This window comes from Panthera uncia (assembly GCF_023721935.1).
Source record: "Panthera uncia isolate 11264 chromosome E2 unlocalized genomic scaffold, Puncia_PCG_1.0 HiC_scaffold_19, whole genome shotgun sequence".
Classification (NCBI taxonomy): Eukaryota; Metazoa; Chordata; class Mammalia; order Carnivora; family Felidae; genus Panthera; species Panthera uncia.
The window spans coordinates 15,515,590-15,536,917 of NW_026057588.1; the positions used below are offsets into that span (position 1 = coordinate 15,515,590).

The 21,328-nt window shown below is 36.7% G+C and overlaps 2 protein-coding genes across 2 annotated transcripts in view; both read right to left on the reverse strand.

The window, feature by feature from the left end:
• LOC125915975 (zinc finger protein 420) overlaps nt 1–21,328 on the reverse strand; it is a 421,195-nt gene that overhangs the window by 268,664 nt on the left and 131,203 nt on the right. The gene's annotated exons all lie outside the window — the stretch shown is intronic.
• The window catches only part of LOC125916054 (zinc finger protein 112-like), a 49,778-nt gene that overhangs the window by 18,895 nt on the left and 9,555 nt on the right, over nt 1–21,328 (reverse strand). The window contains exon 4 of the mRNA XM_049622232.1: nt 1,986–2,061. Coding sequence (XP_049478189.1) covers nt 1,986–2,061 — 76 coding nt within the window. The remainder of the gene's footprint in view (nt 1–1,985; nt 2,062–21,328) is intronic.

Consider the following 21,328-nt stretch of genomic DNA (forward strand, 5'->3'; position numbering starts at 1 on the left):
AAGAGTTTGCCCTGCTAAGAACCAAGTTTTATCCCCCGGGGGGGAGGAGGGTGGGTGGGTGGACAATACCTTCCTCTATTAATAGGTGAAAAAAGGAGAGCCTTATAAAAAGGTTAAGTGGACAGCCCTTGAACACTGATCAATATGGCATCACCAGAAGTGGGACACCAGACTTTAAAAGCCTCAGGATGTGATGTAATAGGAAGTACAAGGCACCAACTATGAATTATTTTTGTCTGAAAATGGGATTTAGGCAAAATATGATCTGGATTTGATCAAGTTTCTAGAACTAACTACTCATTTACAGAAATACGGGGCATAGGAGAACAAATTATATGACACCCTAAGGAAGCAATTAGCCAAAAGCAGAATGTAGAATATTCTATAAACCTAGTTTTTTTTTAAAAAACAAATCAGTAATACCAATTAAAATAAAACAAAAGCAAAAAATAGAAGGGAAATTTACAGATTAAAGAAATTTAAGATGTTTGGCAACCTTATGCACTGTGTAGACCTTATCTGGATCATGATTTGAACAAACCAATTGTAAAAATCTATCTTTGAAAATACTGGGGAAACAAATATGTATGTATTGCATATATGATATTATGGAATTACTGTTAGTTTTTCAAGCTGGGGTAACATCACTGTGGTTATCTAAAAATATGTTTTTTGGTTATATATGTATACATATGGATAAAATTATACAATTTTTGAAATGCTACAGAAAAAAAGGAGGAAGGATGTAAGGCTATTTGCAAACGTTTTAAATTATAGGTGGGTATTGAGCACATTGGGTTTATATTACTTTCTATCCTGCTTGAAATTTTCCATAATAAAGTTAAAATAAAAATCTTCAAATTTCCTCCGGAGGGCGTAGTTCTCTGTCATCAAAAATCTTAGAAATGGCTGATTTGCCATTGGGTGGAGAGAACAGGTGTAGTGTGGTTGGGAGTGGAGTTAGCCTAGTGAGCTCATCCCTGGAGCGCCATCATTTATGGGGATAGCTAATGCCTAAGGACAAGTCACTGAATGGCTGGTTCTTCCTTAAGATGTTGCAGAACGTACTGCAACATCTTGAAAAGTAAGAAACTTGAGGGGAGGAAGAAAATGGTAACTCATTTTAGGCAAGTCTTTTAGATGTGCAACATTCTTTTCCTTTCCTGTGTGGCTCTGTTAGAAAAAGTAGAAGGGACTAAACAATCATAGGCTACCAAGCCTTTCTCACAGCCAACAAAATATTTAGGATCATCTCCCACAACTTCAGGCCAGAGAAAGGGATTGATTTTCCCCACAGGGCTCTCAAAGTAGAATGGGGCATCCTATTATGGTGGTCTTCTCCCTTCCTAGGGCGCTTCAGGTGTAAATCCTCATTATACAGCTTCAAAATAGTCACGTTCTCAGCACAGTAAAGTGAGGAAACTGCAGCACCTGGAACCGCGCGATTCTCAACGGACTCTGTCCGTGTCATCCGGGGGTAAAGTACACAGGTGCGAAGTATCCCTGGCCGCCAAAAGCATTAGAAGACGGCAGGCAAGCCCATCGCGCCGCCACAGAAAGGGACACACACATCCAGCACGGTGGAACGTTAAGGGTAACATATTCCCTATCCCGTCCTACCGGAACCAAAGATAAGGCGCGGAGTTTGCCAGCCGGGAGGGGCGCTAAGTGCACGCCCACATCACAGGGGCTGAGGGAAAAAGCTAATAGCACCACGCCTCTGCCGGTCTGAACCGAAGTGACGGTGCAGATATTGCCGGAGAAGAAGGTCACAGCTACTCCCCAGGCAAGGCCGACTTCCGTAAGGAATCAACCTGGAGCTCTATGACCTAATGGAAACGTAGTCCAGAGCCGGGATCGTCCCGATTCCTCACAGCACCGAGCCCCAGCTGGCATACCGGTATTCCCAGCACCATATGAGAACTTCTTTCTGGATGCTCCAAATTAAATGCAGCGTGCGGGTCCCAGTGAGACGGTCCACTCACCTGACCGCTGCAGACTGGATCCCTGCATCAAGACGTAACGGAATAAGTGTACGAAATGGCGCAGGGACGCGGTGGCCTCCGGGAAATGTAGTCAAAAATGTGACCACCCTCCCCCCACCCCCACCTCCCGCCGCTCGATCCAACAGAATGCAGAGGCACTGGCCACATTCTGCGGCCCGGAATCGGCCCGAGCCTTGAGTCTCCCTTGCTCGAATGGGGGAATCTCAGGCTACTACTACGTGTGTGCCGACCTATCTCATTGGACTCAAGTGGCTCCTCCAGAAAATCCCAAGAAGATTACCAGAGTTTGGGTCTTGTAGTGAAGCCTTCAGACAAATGTAGTCCAGGGCTGAAAAAGCTGCAGAAGGCCAGGAGGTAGGGTCCAGATTTCTCAGACAAGAGCTGTGGCTCAGACGCAGTAGCTGTGACCACCCGGGTTTCTGCTCAAGAGGCATCAGAGGTTTGACACACTTCACGGACATGTGTTTGTTATCCAAGTGTCTTCTGCAGGGGAAGAGAGGTCTGTGGGGAATGTGCTGTGTATCAGATTGTGTTTGAGACTGTAAGAGGCATGTTAGTGGATATGCGTGTGATCCATTTGGGATTGTGAGAGTGTCTCGGGAACAGTGTGACTATAAGGGTGATGCCTGGGATTAGACAATCTAAGTATTTTATGACTTACAAAATGCTTTTTCTTTGCATGGTTATGAATTTAGAATAGATTCCTATATAATTATAGAAATGTTAAATGAATGATACATTGTGAGTTCATCTGTAGCAGTGAATATGGGAAAAGAAGTGAATGCAGCACTGTGTATCTCAAAACTTCAGTTTTCTCACCTTTAAAATGAACTTTTATGTAAGTTTTTGGAGTACAGCTGCCCAATAGAACTTTCTGTAAAACTCAGTTCTATGTTTTGTATCTGCACTGTCCAGTATAGTAGCCACTAGCCACATATGACCATTCAAGCCCCTTAAGTGTGGTTAGTTTGACCAAGGAATGAATGTTTAATTTTGTTTAATTTTAATAAACTTAAATTTAAACAGTTACCAGTGGCTACCTAAATTGGAGAAACAAGAATTTCATCTGGCAAATAATTTGAAAAATGAGTTTTATATTGAAATGAAGAGAGATGGGAAAAAGTGTAATTTCAGCCTTAGTCTTTTTTTTTAGAGGAATAATTTACATAAAGTCTACAAATATTATATATACACCTCCATGATTTTTGCATACACAGGCAATCACCACACACAGATCAAGATAAAGAACATTGATTTCCAAAATGCCAGAATGTTCCCTTGTGCCCCATCCTGGTCAACTGTGACTCTACTTAGAAGGGACCATTATTTGGACTTCTCTAACACCACAGATTACTTTTATGTATTCTTGAACTTCATTTGAATACAATCAATGTAATGATATGTGCCTGGCATGTTTTTGTCAACATTAAGACTCCTAGATGAGTCCTTTAGCCAGCAAATAAATATTTTTGGTTTTATGTGCCAGATGTTGTCTGTCACACCTACTCAACTCTGCTATTCTAGCATGAAAGCAACCATAGATAATATGTAAACAAATTAGTGTGGCTGTATTCCAAGAAAACTTTATTTATGGACGCTGAAATTTGGATTTCATATAATTTTTTTACATATTGCAAAATACTACTCTTATTTTTTCAACCATTTAAAAATGTAAAACCTTTCTTAGGTCATTGGCCATACCAAAATAGGTGACGGGCCATATTTTGCCTGCAGGCTGCCATTGTCTAAATCTTGATACAATATATTCATTCTGTATTGATACACATTTGTGTGGGTTTCAGTTTTTTCTTTTCTTTCTTTTTTTTTTTTTTTAAGTTTATTTATTTATTTTTGAGAGAGAGAGAAAGCATGAATTGGGGAGGGGCAGAGAGAGAGGGAAAGAGAGAGAATGCCACGCAGGCTCTACACTGTTAGTGCAGGGCCTGATGCAGGGTTCAAACCTACAAACTGTGAGATCATGACCTGAGCTGAAGTCGGGCACTTAACTGACTGAGCCACCCAGGTGTCCCTCCAGTTTTTCTTACTAATAAATCTGTGGTCAATCTTACATATTTTGGGAGACATAGCATTCATTTCTATTAGGAATCCAAGAGTGGAATAGCTGGATCGTAAAGTAGATTTGTATGTACCTGTGGGGATACTGCCAAATCATTTTCCAAAGTTGTGTCAATTTACATTTCTATCAACAATGCAGAGGGTTCCAGTTGCTTCATATCCTTTTAGGCACCTGGTATTATCAGTCTTTTTAATTTTTACAATACTAGAAGGTGGATAGCGGTATCTCAGTGTGATTTTAATTTGCATTTCCCTGATGAATACTCACTTTAGCATCCTTTCATATACCAGTCACTTGGATAACTTCTATGTTGAGTTGTCTGTTTAACTTTTGACCATTTTATTAAAATGAGTTTGTGTTTTTTCTATTTATTCATAGGTATTTGTATATACTAGGATATGAGGTCTTTGTAGGACATTTGCATTATATCTTTTCCAGGCTATGGCTTGCCTTTTCACTCTAATAATGAAGTCTTTTGAAGAACAGCTGCTTTTAATTTAAATGAAGTTCAATTTATTAATATTTTATTTATAGCTGATGTCTCATTCTGTTTAAAAGCTTCTGCCTACCATAGGACCTGAAGATATTCTATTTTTCTTCTAGAGATCTTATTGTTTCACCTTTCACATTTATAGTTATGATTCATCTCAAATTAATTGTTTTGTTTCTTTCTTTTGAGCTGAGGATCAAGAGATTTTTCCCCCATACGTATAACCAGTTGCTCCATCACTATTTATTGAATTGCAGTGGTGCCTTTGTAATAAGTCAAGTGACTTTATATCTGTGAGCCTATTTCTGTACTATATTTCCTCATTGGTATATTTAGCTATCTTGCACTAATACCAAGCTGTCTTTAGAGTAAGTATTGAAATATCATGGTATACATTTTAAACTTTATTCTTTTTCATTATATTGGGCATTCTAGGTCCTATGCAATTCCATATATATTTCAAGAATCAGCTGGTTGATTTACACAAAGAAACCTGGAGGGACTTAACTGGCTTTCTTTGACCCTGTAAATGTAGGATGAATTGATATCTTAATACTAAGTCTTGCAATTCACAAATATTAGCATATCTCTCCATTTCTTTGAGTCCTCATTAATTTATCTCAGCAACGTTTTATAATTTTCATTGGAAAGCATTTATGTCTTTATAAAAAACAGCTTTATTGAGATATAATTAACATACCATAAAATCCTCCCATTTGAAGTGTTCACTTCAGGGGCACATGGGTGGCTCAGTTGGTTGAGCATCTGACTCTTGATTTTGGCTCAAGTCATGAACTCATGGTTCGTGAATTTGAGCCCTGCAAATTGTTCACTTCAGTGGCTTTTAGTATATTTACAGTTATGCACCCAATTACCCCATAGTCAATGATTTTACATTTTCATCGCCTGAAAAAAGAATCCCACACCCCTTAGCAGTAATCCCAATTCCTGTCTCCTGTCCCCCAGTCACAGGCAACGATTTATCTTCTATCTGTATCTATAGAATTGCCTATTCAGGATAGTGCATATAAATGGAATCCTACAATATTTGTTTTTTTGTGACTGGCTTCTTTCACTTAACATAATTTTATCAAGATTTATCTTTGTTGTAGCATGTAACATTACTTTGTTACTCTTTATTGCTGAATACTCTTCTATTGTATGGATTTTCCACATACCTTGGGGGAAATCATTGTCTTAGTTAATTATGATGTTAGCTGTCGATTTTTCATAAATTCCCTTTACTAGAATGAGGAAGTTTTCCTCTATTCTGACTTTGTTGAGTGTTTTTATCATGAAAGGATAGTAGATATTGTTAAATTTTTTTTCTTTGTCAGACATCATGTGCTTTCTGTCCTTTATTCTATTGATTCATTACATTGATTTTTTGCATGCTACACCACCAACCTTGCATTCCTGGCATAAATCTCACTTGGTCCTGGTGTATAAATTATTTTTTTATTTTTACTAGATTCAATTTGTTAGTACTTTGTTGAGAATTTTTGTGCCTTTTTGTTATTTTCGTGTTTTCTTGCTATGAGAAATACTTTTGTTTTTTTATTTTACTGTTTAATTTAAGCTGGTATATAGAGACACAAATTATGTTTTTATATGTACTTAAATCCAGTGATCATGCTAAATTTGCTTATTTATTAAGAGTTTTAGAATTCTAGGGGTGCCTGGGTGGTTCATTTGGTTAAACTTCCGACTCTTGATTTCAGCTCAGGTCATGATCTCGAAGTTCTGTGGGATTGAGTCCCATGGCATAGCCTGCTTGGGATTCTCTCTCACCCTCTTTCTCTACCCCTCCCCTGCTCACATTTTCTCTCTCTCACTCAAAATAAACATTAAAAAAAAAGTCTTAGAATTCTTTTTTGGATTTTCTACATATAAATTATGTTATTGACAGATAACTGTTATATTTCTTCTTTTTCCAATCTTTATACTTTTTCCTTTTTTCCTGTTTATTGCACTGGCTTGGGTCTCCAGTATGATAATAAATGCAAGTATCAAATGTAGATATCCTTGTTTTATTCCCTTGAGGAATCCATTAGGTTTGTTATCTGAGATTATTTAAAGATGTTCTTTATCAGATTGAGGCAATTTTCTTTCCTGCCACTTTTGTTGAGAATTGTTTTAATGGATGTTGAATTTTTTTAATGGATAGCCTGCACATTAGATGATCATAAGATTTTTCTCCTTTATTCTGTTAATGTGGTAAGTTACACTGATTATTTTTTGTATGTGAAACCATCTAGCATTCCTAGAATACTCATTTGGTCATGATTTATTATCTTCTTTATCATTCACTGAATTTGCCTAGCTATATTTTGTTTAGGGCTTTGCTTTTATGTTTTTCTTGTCCTGAAATTTCCAGGGTTAATATAAAGATGTTTTTGGCTTCATAGAGGAAATCGGGAAGTCATTCCCCTTTTTCTTTTCTTTGTAAGAATTTGTACATGACTGATATTTTCTGTTCCATCAAATATTTGGAAGAATTCACCAGTGAAAACATCCGGAACTGGAATTTTCCTTGTGGGAGATTTATAAATGAAGATTTATTTTTTTTAACAATTACTCAAATTTTATATTTTTTCTCATGTCATTTTTGCAAGTTGTATTTTTTAAGAAATGTTTTATTTCTTTGAAGATCAAATTTATTGGTGTAAAGTTGTCCATAATGCCTTCTTGTTTACCCTTTAATATCTATAAAATCTTTTTCCATACCTGATATTTGTGGGATTGTTTTCTTTTTTGGTCAGTCTTGCTATGGCTTATCAATTCTGTTGATCTTTCAAAGAACTAGCTTTTGGCTCAGTTTATTTTCTCTATTACAAGTTTGCTTTCTATTTTAGTGATGTCCATACATATCTTTATTTCTTCTTTCCTTTTACTTTCTTTTGGTTTAATTTGATATTCTTTCTTTTAGTTTCTTATGATGGAGGCTTACATTATTCATATTCAGTATTTGCTCCTTTCTAATATATGCATTTAGAGCTACAAACATGCCCTCAAATTACTGCTTTTACTGCATCCCAGTAAAAGCAAAAATCCCTTTTTGATTTTCACTATCAAAAAGTTCAAAATATCTTTTAAATTCCATTGTCATTATTTGATCCACTGCTTTTGTAGAGTTATGTTGCTTAAGTTTGGATAACTTGGGAAGTTTTCAATGTTTTGTTTTGTAATGGTTTTTGGTTTTTAGTTTAATTCCATTGTGGTCAGACACGAGACTATACATGATTTCAATCCTATGAAGTATATTAGATTTGCTATATGGCCCAGTGTATGGTTTATTTTGCCACACAGTCCACATTCACTTGAAAAGAATATATATTCCAGGGCACCTGGGTTGCTCAGTCAGTTGAGCATCAGACTCTTCATTCTGGCTCAGGTTATGATCCCAGGGTCATGGGATTGTGCCCCACATTGGGCTCCATGCTGAGCTTGGAGCCTGTTTGGAATTCTCTCTCTCTCTCTCTCTCTCTCTCTCTCTCTCTTTCCCTCCCACTGCCCCTCTCCCCTGCGCACACGCACACACACACACACACACACACACACACACACACTCTCGCTCTCTCTCTCTCTCTCTCAAATTAAAAAAAAAGAGAGAGAATAAAATTTAGAATTAGTTTTTCTGTTGAATTGCTCCTTTTATCATTATGTTCCTATTTATTTTTAGAAATATCTATTTTCTCAAAGTCTATCAGCTATTAAAATAGCTACCCCAGCATTTTTTTGGTTAGCATTTGCATGTTGTTCCCTCCACCATCTTTTTACTTTCAACTGTTCTCTGTCATATGTAATGTATGTCTTGTAGATCTTTTTACATAAAATCTAGTCTGATAGTCTCAATTTTTTTTAGAGAGCCAACTTGCCAAAGCAGGGGAGAAGGAAGGGGTGAGAAAGAGAGAGAGAGACAGAAGAGAGAGAGAAAGGATCTCCAGCAGGCTCTACACTCAGCACAGAGCCTGATGTGGGGCTCAATTCCATGACCCTGGCTGGGATCATGACCTGAACCAAAATTAAGAGTCTGATGCTCAACCAGCTGAGCCACCCAGGCACCCTCGTAGTCTTTATCTTTTAATTGAAATACTTAGATCATTTTTATTTAAGATATTTACAGACATAGTTGGTGTGGTTAACTATAAAAACAGTCACAATAATTTATGCCATTCTATATTCACTTCGTAATGTGACTTTGCTGCTCCTTCCATCCTCCATTAAACACAGCAAAATGAAGCAGTGTTTATTTCTCCATCTCCTGAATCTGGGCTTAACCACATGCTTTTGCTATTGGGACATCAATAAATGTGATATAAGCAGTGACTTGACCAATGGAATTTGCCCATTTTTGTGTGTGAATGGTGTGAATGAACCTGGTGTGAATGAATCTGTTGTAGCATGCTAGAATAGTCATCTAGTAAAGAACCAAGATACACTGGTAGCCAACTTGCCAACCACCGGTGAAACTATCCTAGACTAACCAGCCCCAGCCAAACTGCCTAGAGCTTCATGGATGTGTTAAACTGAGACTCTCCTTGCCATAGTTTTTTCTTTAAAAAAATTTTTTAAGACTTTATTATGGAGCAGCTTTAGGTTTACAACAAAATTGAGAGGAAGGTACAAAGATTTCCCATTTACCCCCTGCCTGACACATATGTAGTTTCCTCCATTATCAATATCCCTGGGGAACCTGGGTGGCTCAGGTTCCCCTTTTCCAGATTTCCCTTTTCCAGAATATCATATACTCAGAATCAGACCATCTGTAACCTTTTCCAAGATTGATTTCTTTTACTTAGTAATATGAACTTAAATTTCCTTCATGTCTTTTTTTTTTTTCACGTTTATTTATTTTGATAGAGCACATGCCCAAGTGAGTGGGGGAGGGGCATAGGGAGAATCCCAAGCAAGCTCCATGCTGGTAGCTCGGAGCCCAACATGGGGCTCCATCTCACAAACTGCAAGTTCATGACCTGAGCCAAAATCAAGAGTTGGATGCTTAACCAACTGAGTCACCCAGACACCTCTCCTTCATGTCTTTTGGTGGCTTGGTAGCTCATTTCTTTTTAGCACTGAGTTACTATCCCCAGGAGGTACCATAGTTTATCCATTCACCTACTGAAGATCATCTTGCTTTCTTCTGAGTTATGGCAATTAAGAATAAAGCTGCTATAAATATAAACATCAGTGTGCAGGTTTTTATGCAGACATAAGTTTACAACTATTATGGCTAAATACAAAGGAATTCCATTGCTGGACTATATGGTAAGAGTATATTTAGTTTTGTAAGAAACCATCAAACTGTCTTCCAAGGTGTCTTTGCCATCATTTCTTAACTGTAAAATAAGATTACCCACTTCATAACATTATTAGGAGTGGGGGATAAGGTAATAGTGTCAATTCCTTAGACCAGCCCCTGGCACATACTAAAAGTTCAGAAAATTTTACCTGTTATTATGATGTGGTAATTCTTAGCCAGTCCCCCTCAGGTTTCTGTAGATCAACAACGACAATGTAAACTTAAATTTATTGGCACTTGTAGGTAAGAAAATGAAGCAAATGCTAAAGTCATATAGAATACCATTTAACTCTATGCCATTTGCCTTCATTTGTGGACTTCCAGGAAACAATTGATTCATTAATTTTCCCCCTCACCTTTATTGAGATATGTTTGACATATAACATTGTATAAGTTTATGATGTACAATGTAAAGATTTGGTATATGTAAATATTGTGAAATTATTACTACATAAGGATAGTCATTACCCTTAACACATCATGACCTCACATTACCACATCACCTAACACACATTAACAGATAATTATCTCACAATTAGCTCTTTATGTGTATTCATGTGTGAAAGAACATTTAAGATCTACTCTCTTAGCAACTTTCAAGTATACAAGTATATGGTTGACTCTAGTCACCAAGCTGGACAGAAGATCCCTAGAGCTTATTCATCTTCTAACTGGAAGTTTGTACCCTTTAACCAACATTTCCCCATTTTCTCAATATCCTAGACCCTGGCAGACACTAATCTACTCTTTGTTTCAGTGAGTTCAGTTTTTTAAGGCCCCACACATAAGTGAGAAGATACAATATTTGTCTTTATCTGATTTATTTCACTTAGAATAATACCCTCAAAGTTCATTCATGTTGTCTCAAATGACAGGATTTCCTTCCTTTTTATAGCTGAGTAACATTCCATTGTGTGTGTGTGTGTGTGTGTGTGTGTGTGTGCGCGCACATCTATATCTTTATATACACTAAATGTGTTATATATATACATATGATAACATGTACATATGTTAGGTACATGTATATATAACATTTTCTTTATCCACGTGTTGGTAGGCAAACAGGTTTGTTGCCTTCCCTTGGCTATTGTGAATAATGTTGCAATGAACATAGAGGTACAGACATATCTTTGATATAGAGATATGAGAGAGTAATTTCATTTCCTTTAGACATATACCTAGATGTGGTATTGCTAGATCATATGATAGTTCTTAAGTTTTTGAGGAACCTCTATACAGTTTTCCATAATGGCTGTACCAATTTATATTCCCACCAACAGTGTGCAAGGGCTCCCTTTTCTCTGCATCCTGGACACCACTTGTTATCTCGTCTTCTTAAGGATAGCCATTCTAATAGATGTGAGGTGATATCTCCTTGTGTTTTTGATTTGCATTTCCCTGATGATTAGTGATGTCAAGCATCTTTTCATATAACTGTTGACCATTTGTATGTATTCTTTAGAAAAATGTCTATTCAAGTACTCTGCCCATTTTTAAATCTGATTGATTGCTTTTTTTTTTCCTTGTGAGTTGTATGAGTTCCTTACACATTTGGGATATCAAATATATGGTTTGCAGCTATTTAGTTTGCAAATATTTTCCCCCATTCCAAAAAGGCTGCCTTTTCATTTTGTTGATTCCTTTTGCTGCACAGAAGCTTTTTAGTCTGATGTAGTCCCACTTGTTTACTTTTGCTATTGTTGCCTGTGCTTGTGGTGTCATATCCAAAATATCATTGCCAAGACCAGTTTTCCAGTGTTTTCCTCTAGAAGTTTTATGGCTTCAGGTTTTATATTTAAGTATTTGGTCCATTTCAACTTAATTTTTGTTAATGATTATGTTTTTTATTTACTTTTTTAATGTTAATGTTAATTTTTGTTTATGTTAATGATGTAAGATACAGGTCCAATTTCATTCTTTTACATTTGAATATCCGCTTTTCCCAGCACCATTTATTGATTATCCTTTCCTCATTGAGTATTCTTGACTCCTTTATCAAATATCAGCTGGATGAATATATGTGATTTTATCTCAGGGCTCTCAGTTCTGTTCCATCAGTCTAGGTGTCTATTTTTATGCCAGTATCATATTGTTTTTGCTTACTATAGCTTTGTAGTATAGTTTGAAACCAGGAAATGTGACATCTCCATCTTTGTTCTTTCTCAAGATGGCATTTGGATATTCAGGGTCTTTTGTGGTTTCATAATTATTTTAGGATTGTTTTTTCTATTTCTGTGAGAAATGTCAGTGGAATTTTGATAGATATTGCATTGAATCTGTACATGGCTTTGGTAGTATGAACACTTTAACAATATTATTCTTCTGATCCATAAATACAGAATACCTTTCCATTAATTTGTGTCTTCTTCAATTTCTTTCATCAGTGTTTAATAGTTTTCAGTGTACAGATCTTTTACTTCCTTGGTGAAATTTATTCCTGAGTATTTTATTATTTTTTACGCTATTTTTTTTGTAATTTTTAAGTTTATTTATTTATTTTGAGAGACAGCAAGCAGGAGAGGGGCAGAGAGAGAGAGGGAGAGAGACAGAGAGAGAAACCCAAGCAGACTCTGCACTATCAAGTGAAGCCCAATGTGGGGCTTGAACTCACAAACCATGAAATCATGACCTAAGCCAAAATCAAGAGATGGATGCTTAACCAATGGAGCCACCCAGGCGCCCCTATGCTATTTTCAATGGGATTGTTTTATTTCTTTTTCAGAGAGTTCAGTGTTAGTATATAGAAACATAACTGATTTTTGTATGTTGATTTTATATCCTGTTAAATTTACTCAACTTGTGTGTTAGTTCTAACAGTTTTATGGTGGCATCTTTAGGATTTTCTATATGTAAGGTCATGTCATTAACAAACAGAGACAGTTTTACTTTCTGATTAGGATGTACTTTATTTTTATTGTATTGTATTTTTTATTTTATTTTATTTTATTTTATTTATTGTATTGATGGGTCTGGCTAGAACTTCCAGTACTATATGAATAGGTGGTGAGCATGGATGGGCACTCTGTGTTGTTCTTGATCTTAGAGGGAAAACATTCAGCCTTTCAGTGTTAAATAGGATGTTAGCTGTGATTCTGTCAAATACGGCCTTTATTATTTTGATATGTATTTCTTTCATACCCAGTTGTTTTTAAGTTCTCAATATGAAAGGATGTTAAACTTTATCAAACACTTTTTCTTCATATAAGGTGATCATATTTTTAACCTTCATTCAATTAATGTGGTATAACACATTTATTGATTTGCAAGTTAATCCATTCTTTTTCTGTAATTTTTTAAAATGTTTATTTTTATATGAAATTTATTGCCAAATTGGTTTCCATACAACACACAGTGCTCATCCCAACACGTGCCCTCTTCAATGCCCATCACCCACTTTCCCCTCCCTCCCACCCCCCATCAACCCTCAGTTTATTCTCAGTTTTTAAGAGTCTCTTATGGTTTGGCTCCCTCCCTTTTTTTTCCCCTTCCCCATGGTCTTCTGTTAAGTTTCTCAGGATCCACATAAGAGTGAAAACATACGGTATCTGTCTTTCTCTGTATGACTTATTTCACTTAGCATAACACTTTCCAGTTCCATCCACGTTGCTACAAAAGGCCATATTTCATTCTTTCTCATTGCCAAATAGTATTCCATCGTATATACAAACCATAATTTCTTTATCCATTCATCAGTTGATGGACATTTAGGCTCATCCATTCTTGCATCCCAAGGAGAAATCCCACTTGATAGTGGTGTATGATCCTTTCAACATGCTGTTGAATTTCGTTTGTTAATATTTTGCTAAGAATATTTGCATCTATATTCATCAGGAATATTAGCCTATAGTTTTTGTATTAACTGTAGTATTTTAAAAATTTATCAAAAATACTCTTTAATGTTTATTTTTGAGAGAGAGAGAGGCAGATGGAGTGTGGGCGGGGAGGGGCAGAGAGAGAGAGAGAGAGGGAGACACAGAATCTGAAGCAGGTTCCAGGCTCTGAGTTGTCAGCACAGAGCCCTATACGGGGCTTGAACTCACAAATCACGAGATCATGACCTGAGCTGAAGTCAGACGCTTAACTGACTGAGCCACCTAGCCGCCCCTTAAATTTATTTAAAGTTAGTTAACATACAGTGTAGTATTGGTTTCAGGAGTAGAACCCAGTGATTCATCACTTCTCTATAACACCTAGGGCTCATCCCAACAAGTGCTCTCCTTAATGCTCATCACCTATTTAGCCCACCCTCCCACCCCAGGAAACCTGTTTGTTCTCTGTATTTAAGTCTCTTATGGTTTACTTCCCTCTCTCTTTTTACCTTTTTTCCCCTTCCCCTGTGTTCATCTGTTTTGTTTTTTAAATTCCACATGAGTGAAATCATATTTGTCTTTCTCTGACTTGTTTTGCTTAGCATAATACACTCTAGTTTCATCGTTGTTGCAACTGGCAAGATTTCATTCTTTTTTTAAAAAATGTTTAAATGTTTATTTATTTTTGAGAGGCAGTGAAAGGGACAGAGCGTGAGCTGGAGAGGGGCAGAGAGAGACAGAGACACAGAATCCAAAGCAGGCTCCAGGCTCTGAGCTATCAGCATTTAAAAAGGAACAAACTATTGATAGATGTGACAACTTAGATCTCAAAAACATTGAGTTCTGAAAGCCAGTCTCAAAAGGTCACATACTGTAGGATTCTATTTATGTAACTTCAACAAAAAATTATAGAGATCTAAAACAGATTAATGGTTTCCAGGGATTAGTGATGGTAGGTGACGTGCAGGTGTGATTATAAAGGGGCAGCATAAGAGATCTTTGTATTGGAATAGTTCTGTATCTTTAGTGCAGTAGTGATTACATGAATCTATACTTATACTCATGATGACATGTAACTACATATATATGTCATATTAATGCCAAATTCTATGTTTTGATATTGTACTTTATGTAAGATGTGACCACTGATGGAAACTTGGTAAAATATACCATTTCTGTAGATTCCTGTGTACCTATAATTATTTTCAAGTAAAAAAGTTTAAAAAAAAAACTTAATGGACTGAAAAACAGAATGCATACAGCTGAATTGTGAATTAGGAAGCCAGATTTCATTGCTATACAGGTCAGAGGAACCAAATGTAACGAAGTGATGCAAAGTATTAGAATAAAACTTGACATAAAAGATTGAAGTAGAAATTCCACCATCCATTTAAAAGAAGCCCCAGAAGATAATAGAAATAATTGAGGAGAGATAATGTTTGAACTAGTAATCAATGAAAGTAACCTCAAAACCAAGAAGGATGTTAAGTACTCAATTTGAGAGAGCCCTAGCAAGTTAATAAAATTCCAATTATCATTAATTCTGGTACACATTTTGATTTTAACATCTGTGAGACCAGAATGCATCTTTAAATTTTTTTTTTCAACGTTTTTTTATTTATTTTTGGGACAGAGAGAGACAGAGCATGAACGGGGGAGGGGCAGAGAGAGAGGGAGACACAGAATCGGAAACAGGATCCAGGCTCCGAGCCATCAGCCCAGAGCCTGACGCGGGGCTCGAACTCACGGACCGCGAGATCGTGACCTGGCTGAAGTCGGACGCTTAACCGACTGCGCCACCCAGGCGCCCCCAGAATGCATCTTAATATCAGTGACGTAGCATAGTTTAATTCAGTGTTTTCTTTCCTTTAAAATGGTAAATAAAATAACTGGTTCTAAAAGTGATGGCTTTGAAAAAATTAAGTAAAATAGTAATACCTGAAATACCAAAAATAAGTTTTAAAAAATACTGAAAGTTTCAAGAAAAATTTAAAAAGTAGTTTACATACATAAGAATAAGAAATACATTAACGTTATACTTTCACAGATTATACTCATGTAGGAAGACAATGGAGTAAATCATCAAATTCAGAGAGAAAAACAATTCGTACCAATTTCCAGACTGTGACAAACTCTCATTTAAGCATCAATGAAATAAACTAGGCATTTAAGAAACCTCTGAATGTATTCCTGGAAGCTATAATCCAAAAAAAAAGACAAAATAACCAAACAACAGAAATAAGGTGACAAGGTTGCAATCTTCATACAAAAATCAATAGCCTTCTTATATATCAGTAATGATCAATTAGATACTGTAACAGAACATTTCCAGTCATGAAATCAACAAAATGTATAATGCATCTATGATTGAACCAAGCAAGGAATTTGTAAGCTCTTTACCTAAAAGTGTAACGACTAGGGGCGCCTGGGTGGCTCAGTTGGTTAAGTGTCCGACTCTGGCTCAGGTCGTGATCTCACAGTTCCTGAGTTTGAGCCCCACATCAGGCTCTGTGCTGACAGCTCTATGCTGACAGAGTTAAATTAGTTTTAATGCATGGAAGATCTAATATTGTAAAGATTTCAATTTTTATTTTCCTCTTTAAGTACCCTGTCTGAATAGGATACAGTATAACACCTTGCAGCTTAACAGATTTTCTTTGGTAGAAAGGAAAACAGAAGTGATCTTGATTTTTTTTCATTATGTTTCTGTATATTTTCTCAATTTTTATAGAAAGTTATTTATAAAGAGCAAAGGTAAAAATGTTTAGAAGGATACAATACTAATATATATTAAAGGACATTAAAACAGCAACAATAAAAAAATTATAATGGATATTCTATGCCATTTTCCTGTCTCTGCAATGCTATATTTACATATATATAAATATATATTATACATATACACACACACACACACACACACACATATTTCAGAAGCAGACAACAGGACACAATAAGGGAAGAAATTATTCAATAAATAATAGAGTGTAAAAATTGAAAAATTTTCCAGCCTCAGTTAATTATTCCCCTTCACAAGTCAGGATGATATAAAAATTACATGCCAAGCACCAGTCTATCATCAAATTAGTAGTAACTGATGAGAAGTAATGCCAGGAGGAATACTATGACAATGGATAAGGCATTCTCTAAGTCCATGGATGGTAGTTTTATCAGAAGCTTGGCATGCAGGGAAAGTAAATCCATATCCAGAGTTAAGTTTCTAGTCCAGTAAGGTCAAAACGCTGCCTCTTCTATGATGGAAGTGATCGAAGGTAACCAACCTGCTTCTGGTAGCTAGCTGAACACCTCAAGGAATAGTGTTATGTTGGGGGGCTCAGTATTGTCTCTGCTTCTGGCAGATTGAGCACTCAGCAATGATCATAGCCAGGTCAGCCTTGGTGAGTGGAAGTCCATGTTGCTGATCACATGCATTACCTCCATCCCTGCCACCATGGCCACTTTGTTCATGGGTCCATTGGATGACAAGGGTGGCTGGGGAAAGAAACTATTAGCCACAGAATGGGCCATCCTGTCCACTTGATTATTAAAATCCTCCTTTGCTGAGGTCACTCATTTATAGGGGACACAGGTATCTTCAATTTTTTTGCCCTAATTCAGAGAGGTCTACCCACCTACCTCTCCCCCAGATTTCATTGTCCAAATTTCCAATCATGTTCCTTCCACTACAATGCCACACACTTAGTATCCATTTCCACACTTGTTCCCTGGATTTCTAAGTTAGAAAACTCAGGTAGTTCTTTTGGACTGTAGCACCCCTCCTCATGGGTCACACTTTGCACTGCACTTTTAGGAGCCTGCTGGGACAGAGTCTAGTGATAGGTCTAGAAAAAAAAAGGGGGTGGTTGTGGGGGTTTCTGAGAAGTAGCATTGTCTTGCATGGCCACTACCTCAAGGGAGGTCATTAGTTTCCTCAAGCAATGCATAGTTAATTCCATCAGATGGAAATGGAAAGGCTGATGTCACTGTGGGTGGGGATGACACTGCCACTAGGGATGGAAAGGCCACCTCTGCTGATGAGGCTGCTTCTACTGGGAAGAAGACTCAGAATGTAGGAGCTCAAGGTCACAGCTACGTCAGAGCCTTCCCACTTGTCCCCATACCATCTTACAGGATCCCATTCTTTCCCAATCAATACTCTCACTTTAACACTACTTAACTATTCAGCTGAGAATTTCCCAAATCTCATTTGAAAAATTCCATTGTTAAGTAATTTCTCTCTACTTGGCATTTTTTTGTAATCAGCCAGGAGCCAAGCCACACCTTCAACTTCATTATTGTTTACAAGTTCTACTTTCCACAAAACACTAGAATGGAATGCAATTTCAAGTTCTTTGTCACTTTATAAAAAGAACTGCCTTCCTCCGGTTTCCAATATGTTCCTCACTTCCACCTGAGACTTCATCTGTACTGCCTTTACCATTCATTTCTGTGAACATTCTGTCGATAATGTATTCTCTAAGGTTGAAGTTTTCTCTTCAGCTCTTTTCTGAGATATCACCAAAATCACCATTAATGTCTCTATTTTTTGCATGCATCTAAAAACTCTTCCAGCTTTTACCTATTATTCAATTCCAAAGCCACTTCTACATTTTTAGCTATTTGTTACATTAGCACCCCACTTCTGGTACCAATATCTGTCTCGTTCATTTCAGTCTGCTATAACACAGTACAATAGACGGGGTGGTTTATAAACAACAGCAATTTATTTCTCACAATCCTTGAGGCTGAAGTCTGACATCAGTGTGCCAGCACGGTTAGTTTCTGGCAAGAACTGTCTTCCAGAGTAAAGACTGCCATTTTCTTGTATCCTCAGATGGCACAAAAATGTAAGAGAGCTCTCTGGGATCCCTTTTACAAGGGGACTAATCTCAATCAGGAGGGATCCACCATTGTAACTTAATTTCCTCCAAAAGGCTCCACTTCCTAATGTCATTATATTGGGGGTTAGGATGTGAACACATGAATTTCAAGGCCCAAATGGCTTCACTGGAGAATCCTACCAAACATTTGAAGAATAATTAACAATTCAACACTATCTCTACCAGAAATGGAAAGGAAGCAATTCTGTGAAACTCATTTTATGAGGCCATAATCACCTTGATAGCAAAATGAGGCAAAGACAGTAGAATGCAAGAAAACTACAAACTAGTATTCCTCATGAATATAGATACAAAGATCCTAAAAAAAAAAAATCCTCAAAATATTAGCACATCATAGCAATCTCAGCAAATCCAGCAATGTATTTATGTACTACATACAAAATGTACACTACAAACAAATGGAGCTTATTCCAGTGATGTAAGTCTTGATCGATATTTGAAAATTCATAAATGTAATCCATCATAACATAGCAAAAGAGAAAAATCACATTTTACTCCTATCAATTGCTGCATATTTCAAATAAATTTCAAGGAAACATAGAGGGTTCCATGGCAGTGTTTCCAGAGAGCAAAGGGTTTTCAAAGTTATAATGGGCCTGGGGTGGGGGTGGGAATCAAATATATAGCGCTGTCCTGAAAATATAGCCTCCAAATAATGACGAACCCAACTTTTATCTTTCCTGTGAAATACTAGGGCTTCTAACAATTTCAAACTCATTTTTCTACAGCAGCCTCATAGGGAACCTAATAGAGAAGAGCCTGTTGATTCTTTGAGTGAACCCTAATAAAATTCATAGAAAATACAGTTTTTAGGGGTGCCTGGGTGGCTCAGTTGAAGATTGACACCACATCTTGATTTCAGCTCAGGTCATGATCTTAGTGTTGAGATGGAGCCTGGTGATGGTCTCCATGCTGATAGCACAGAGCGTGCTTGTTATTCTCTCTCCTTCTCTCTCTGCCCGTCCCCTGCTTGTGTGCATGCTCTCAAAATAATAATTTTTTAAAATTAAAAAAAAAAAGAAAATACGTTTTTTAAGACAATGGTACTACTTGAAGCACTGCAAGCTTGAACCTAATGGGACAGAAATAGTACAAAGTGAAAGGGCCTTGGGATCCCAAGACATCTACAGGCTAAAAACAGTCTGAGAAAACTATTCAGCTATAAACACGGGCTACCTTCCATGAAGGGGAGGAAAACAAAGGATGATTCAGGGTAGAACCAAGACCTCAGTATGCAAACATGCCACTTGAAAGCAGAAAGACACTTAAATTGGGTTCTGAATATCCCACTGAATATCACAGCAGAGAAACACTGTGAGAAACAATATACATTACATTCTTTTAAAAACTAAATCTTCAAAACCTCATGTGTATTTTACACCTAACACCATTTTAATTTGAACTAGCCACAATTCAAGTGCTCAATTTTGAGTGCTCAACATGTTGCTGGCAACTATCTTATTTGACAATGAAGGTCTAGTCCATTAATTTCCACATTTAGTTGTAGTAACTGCTTTTTAAACTCATTCTTTAAACATATGAAGTACTGTGGGACAGGCATGGTAACAGAGGTAGTAATAGGTGAACTAGATAAAATTTGGATCTTCCATCTGTATTTCCCAAATACAGTATAGCATATTTAATATCCCAATGTGCAGAACTTTGACAACACCCAGAAATTTTGATACGCAGTCATTTAAAAAAATAATTTACTTCAACTTGGTTAAAATTCCAGAGCTAATTTTATCTTTAAAATAATATTATGGAAAAATTCAAATACATAAAAGAAAATAGCAAGAACAAAATAAACAAAAACTATGTACTCAAGACTTATCTTACCATCACTTTAACAAGCTTATCCTTTTCTTTTGCATGAGCACTTTTTTTTTTTTAATTTTTTAACGTTTATTTATTATTGAGAGACAGAGCACGAGCAGAGGAGGAGCAGAGAGAGAGGGAGACACAGAATCCAAAGCAGGCTCCAGGCTCCGAGCTGTCAGCCAAGAGCCCGACATGGGGCTCAAACTCACAAACTGTGAGATCATGACCTGAGCCAAAGTCAGTTGCTCAACTGACTGAGCCACCCAGGTGCCCCGCATGAGCACTTTTAAAAAGTTCCAGACATCATACCATCTTATGTGTATAAACTTATCTCTAACATTTTTATATAACTACGATGCTACCTAACAAAAACATAATTTCTTAGTATTATCTGTCAATATTCCCATTTCCCCAACTGTCATAAAAATGTCCTTTTTACATATTTGTTCAACTTGTGATCTAGTTCACTGCATTTGATCGATATACATTTCTTCAGACTCTTAATATTTAAGAGTTCCACCTCCCTTTTTTCAATGCTATTTTATTGAATTTGAAGGCAGGTCATTTCTCTTGTGGAATTACTCACATTTTAAATTTGTTTCATTGCTTCTTCTTGTGTCATGTTCTTCTGTTCTGTGATTCTTCCCTAAACTGGGAGTTAGATCTTGATGCTTAGATTCAGTTCAATATTTTTTGGCAACATGTGTATGTCTTACTGTAACTTATTAGGGGGCACAAAATGTTTTGTCCTATTTTGAGATTAAAATTGATCAGTGGGTATCTACTTGTCTTAACCTCCACTGAGAATTGTGCCTAGATCCATTATTTCATTATGTGCTGCAAAATTCTCTAATAAAGAACTTTAGCTCATCAACTTCTAGTTACTCTAAAATACAGTTCAACAAGAAATGCAGGCTAAATG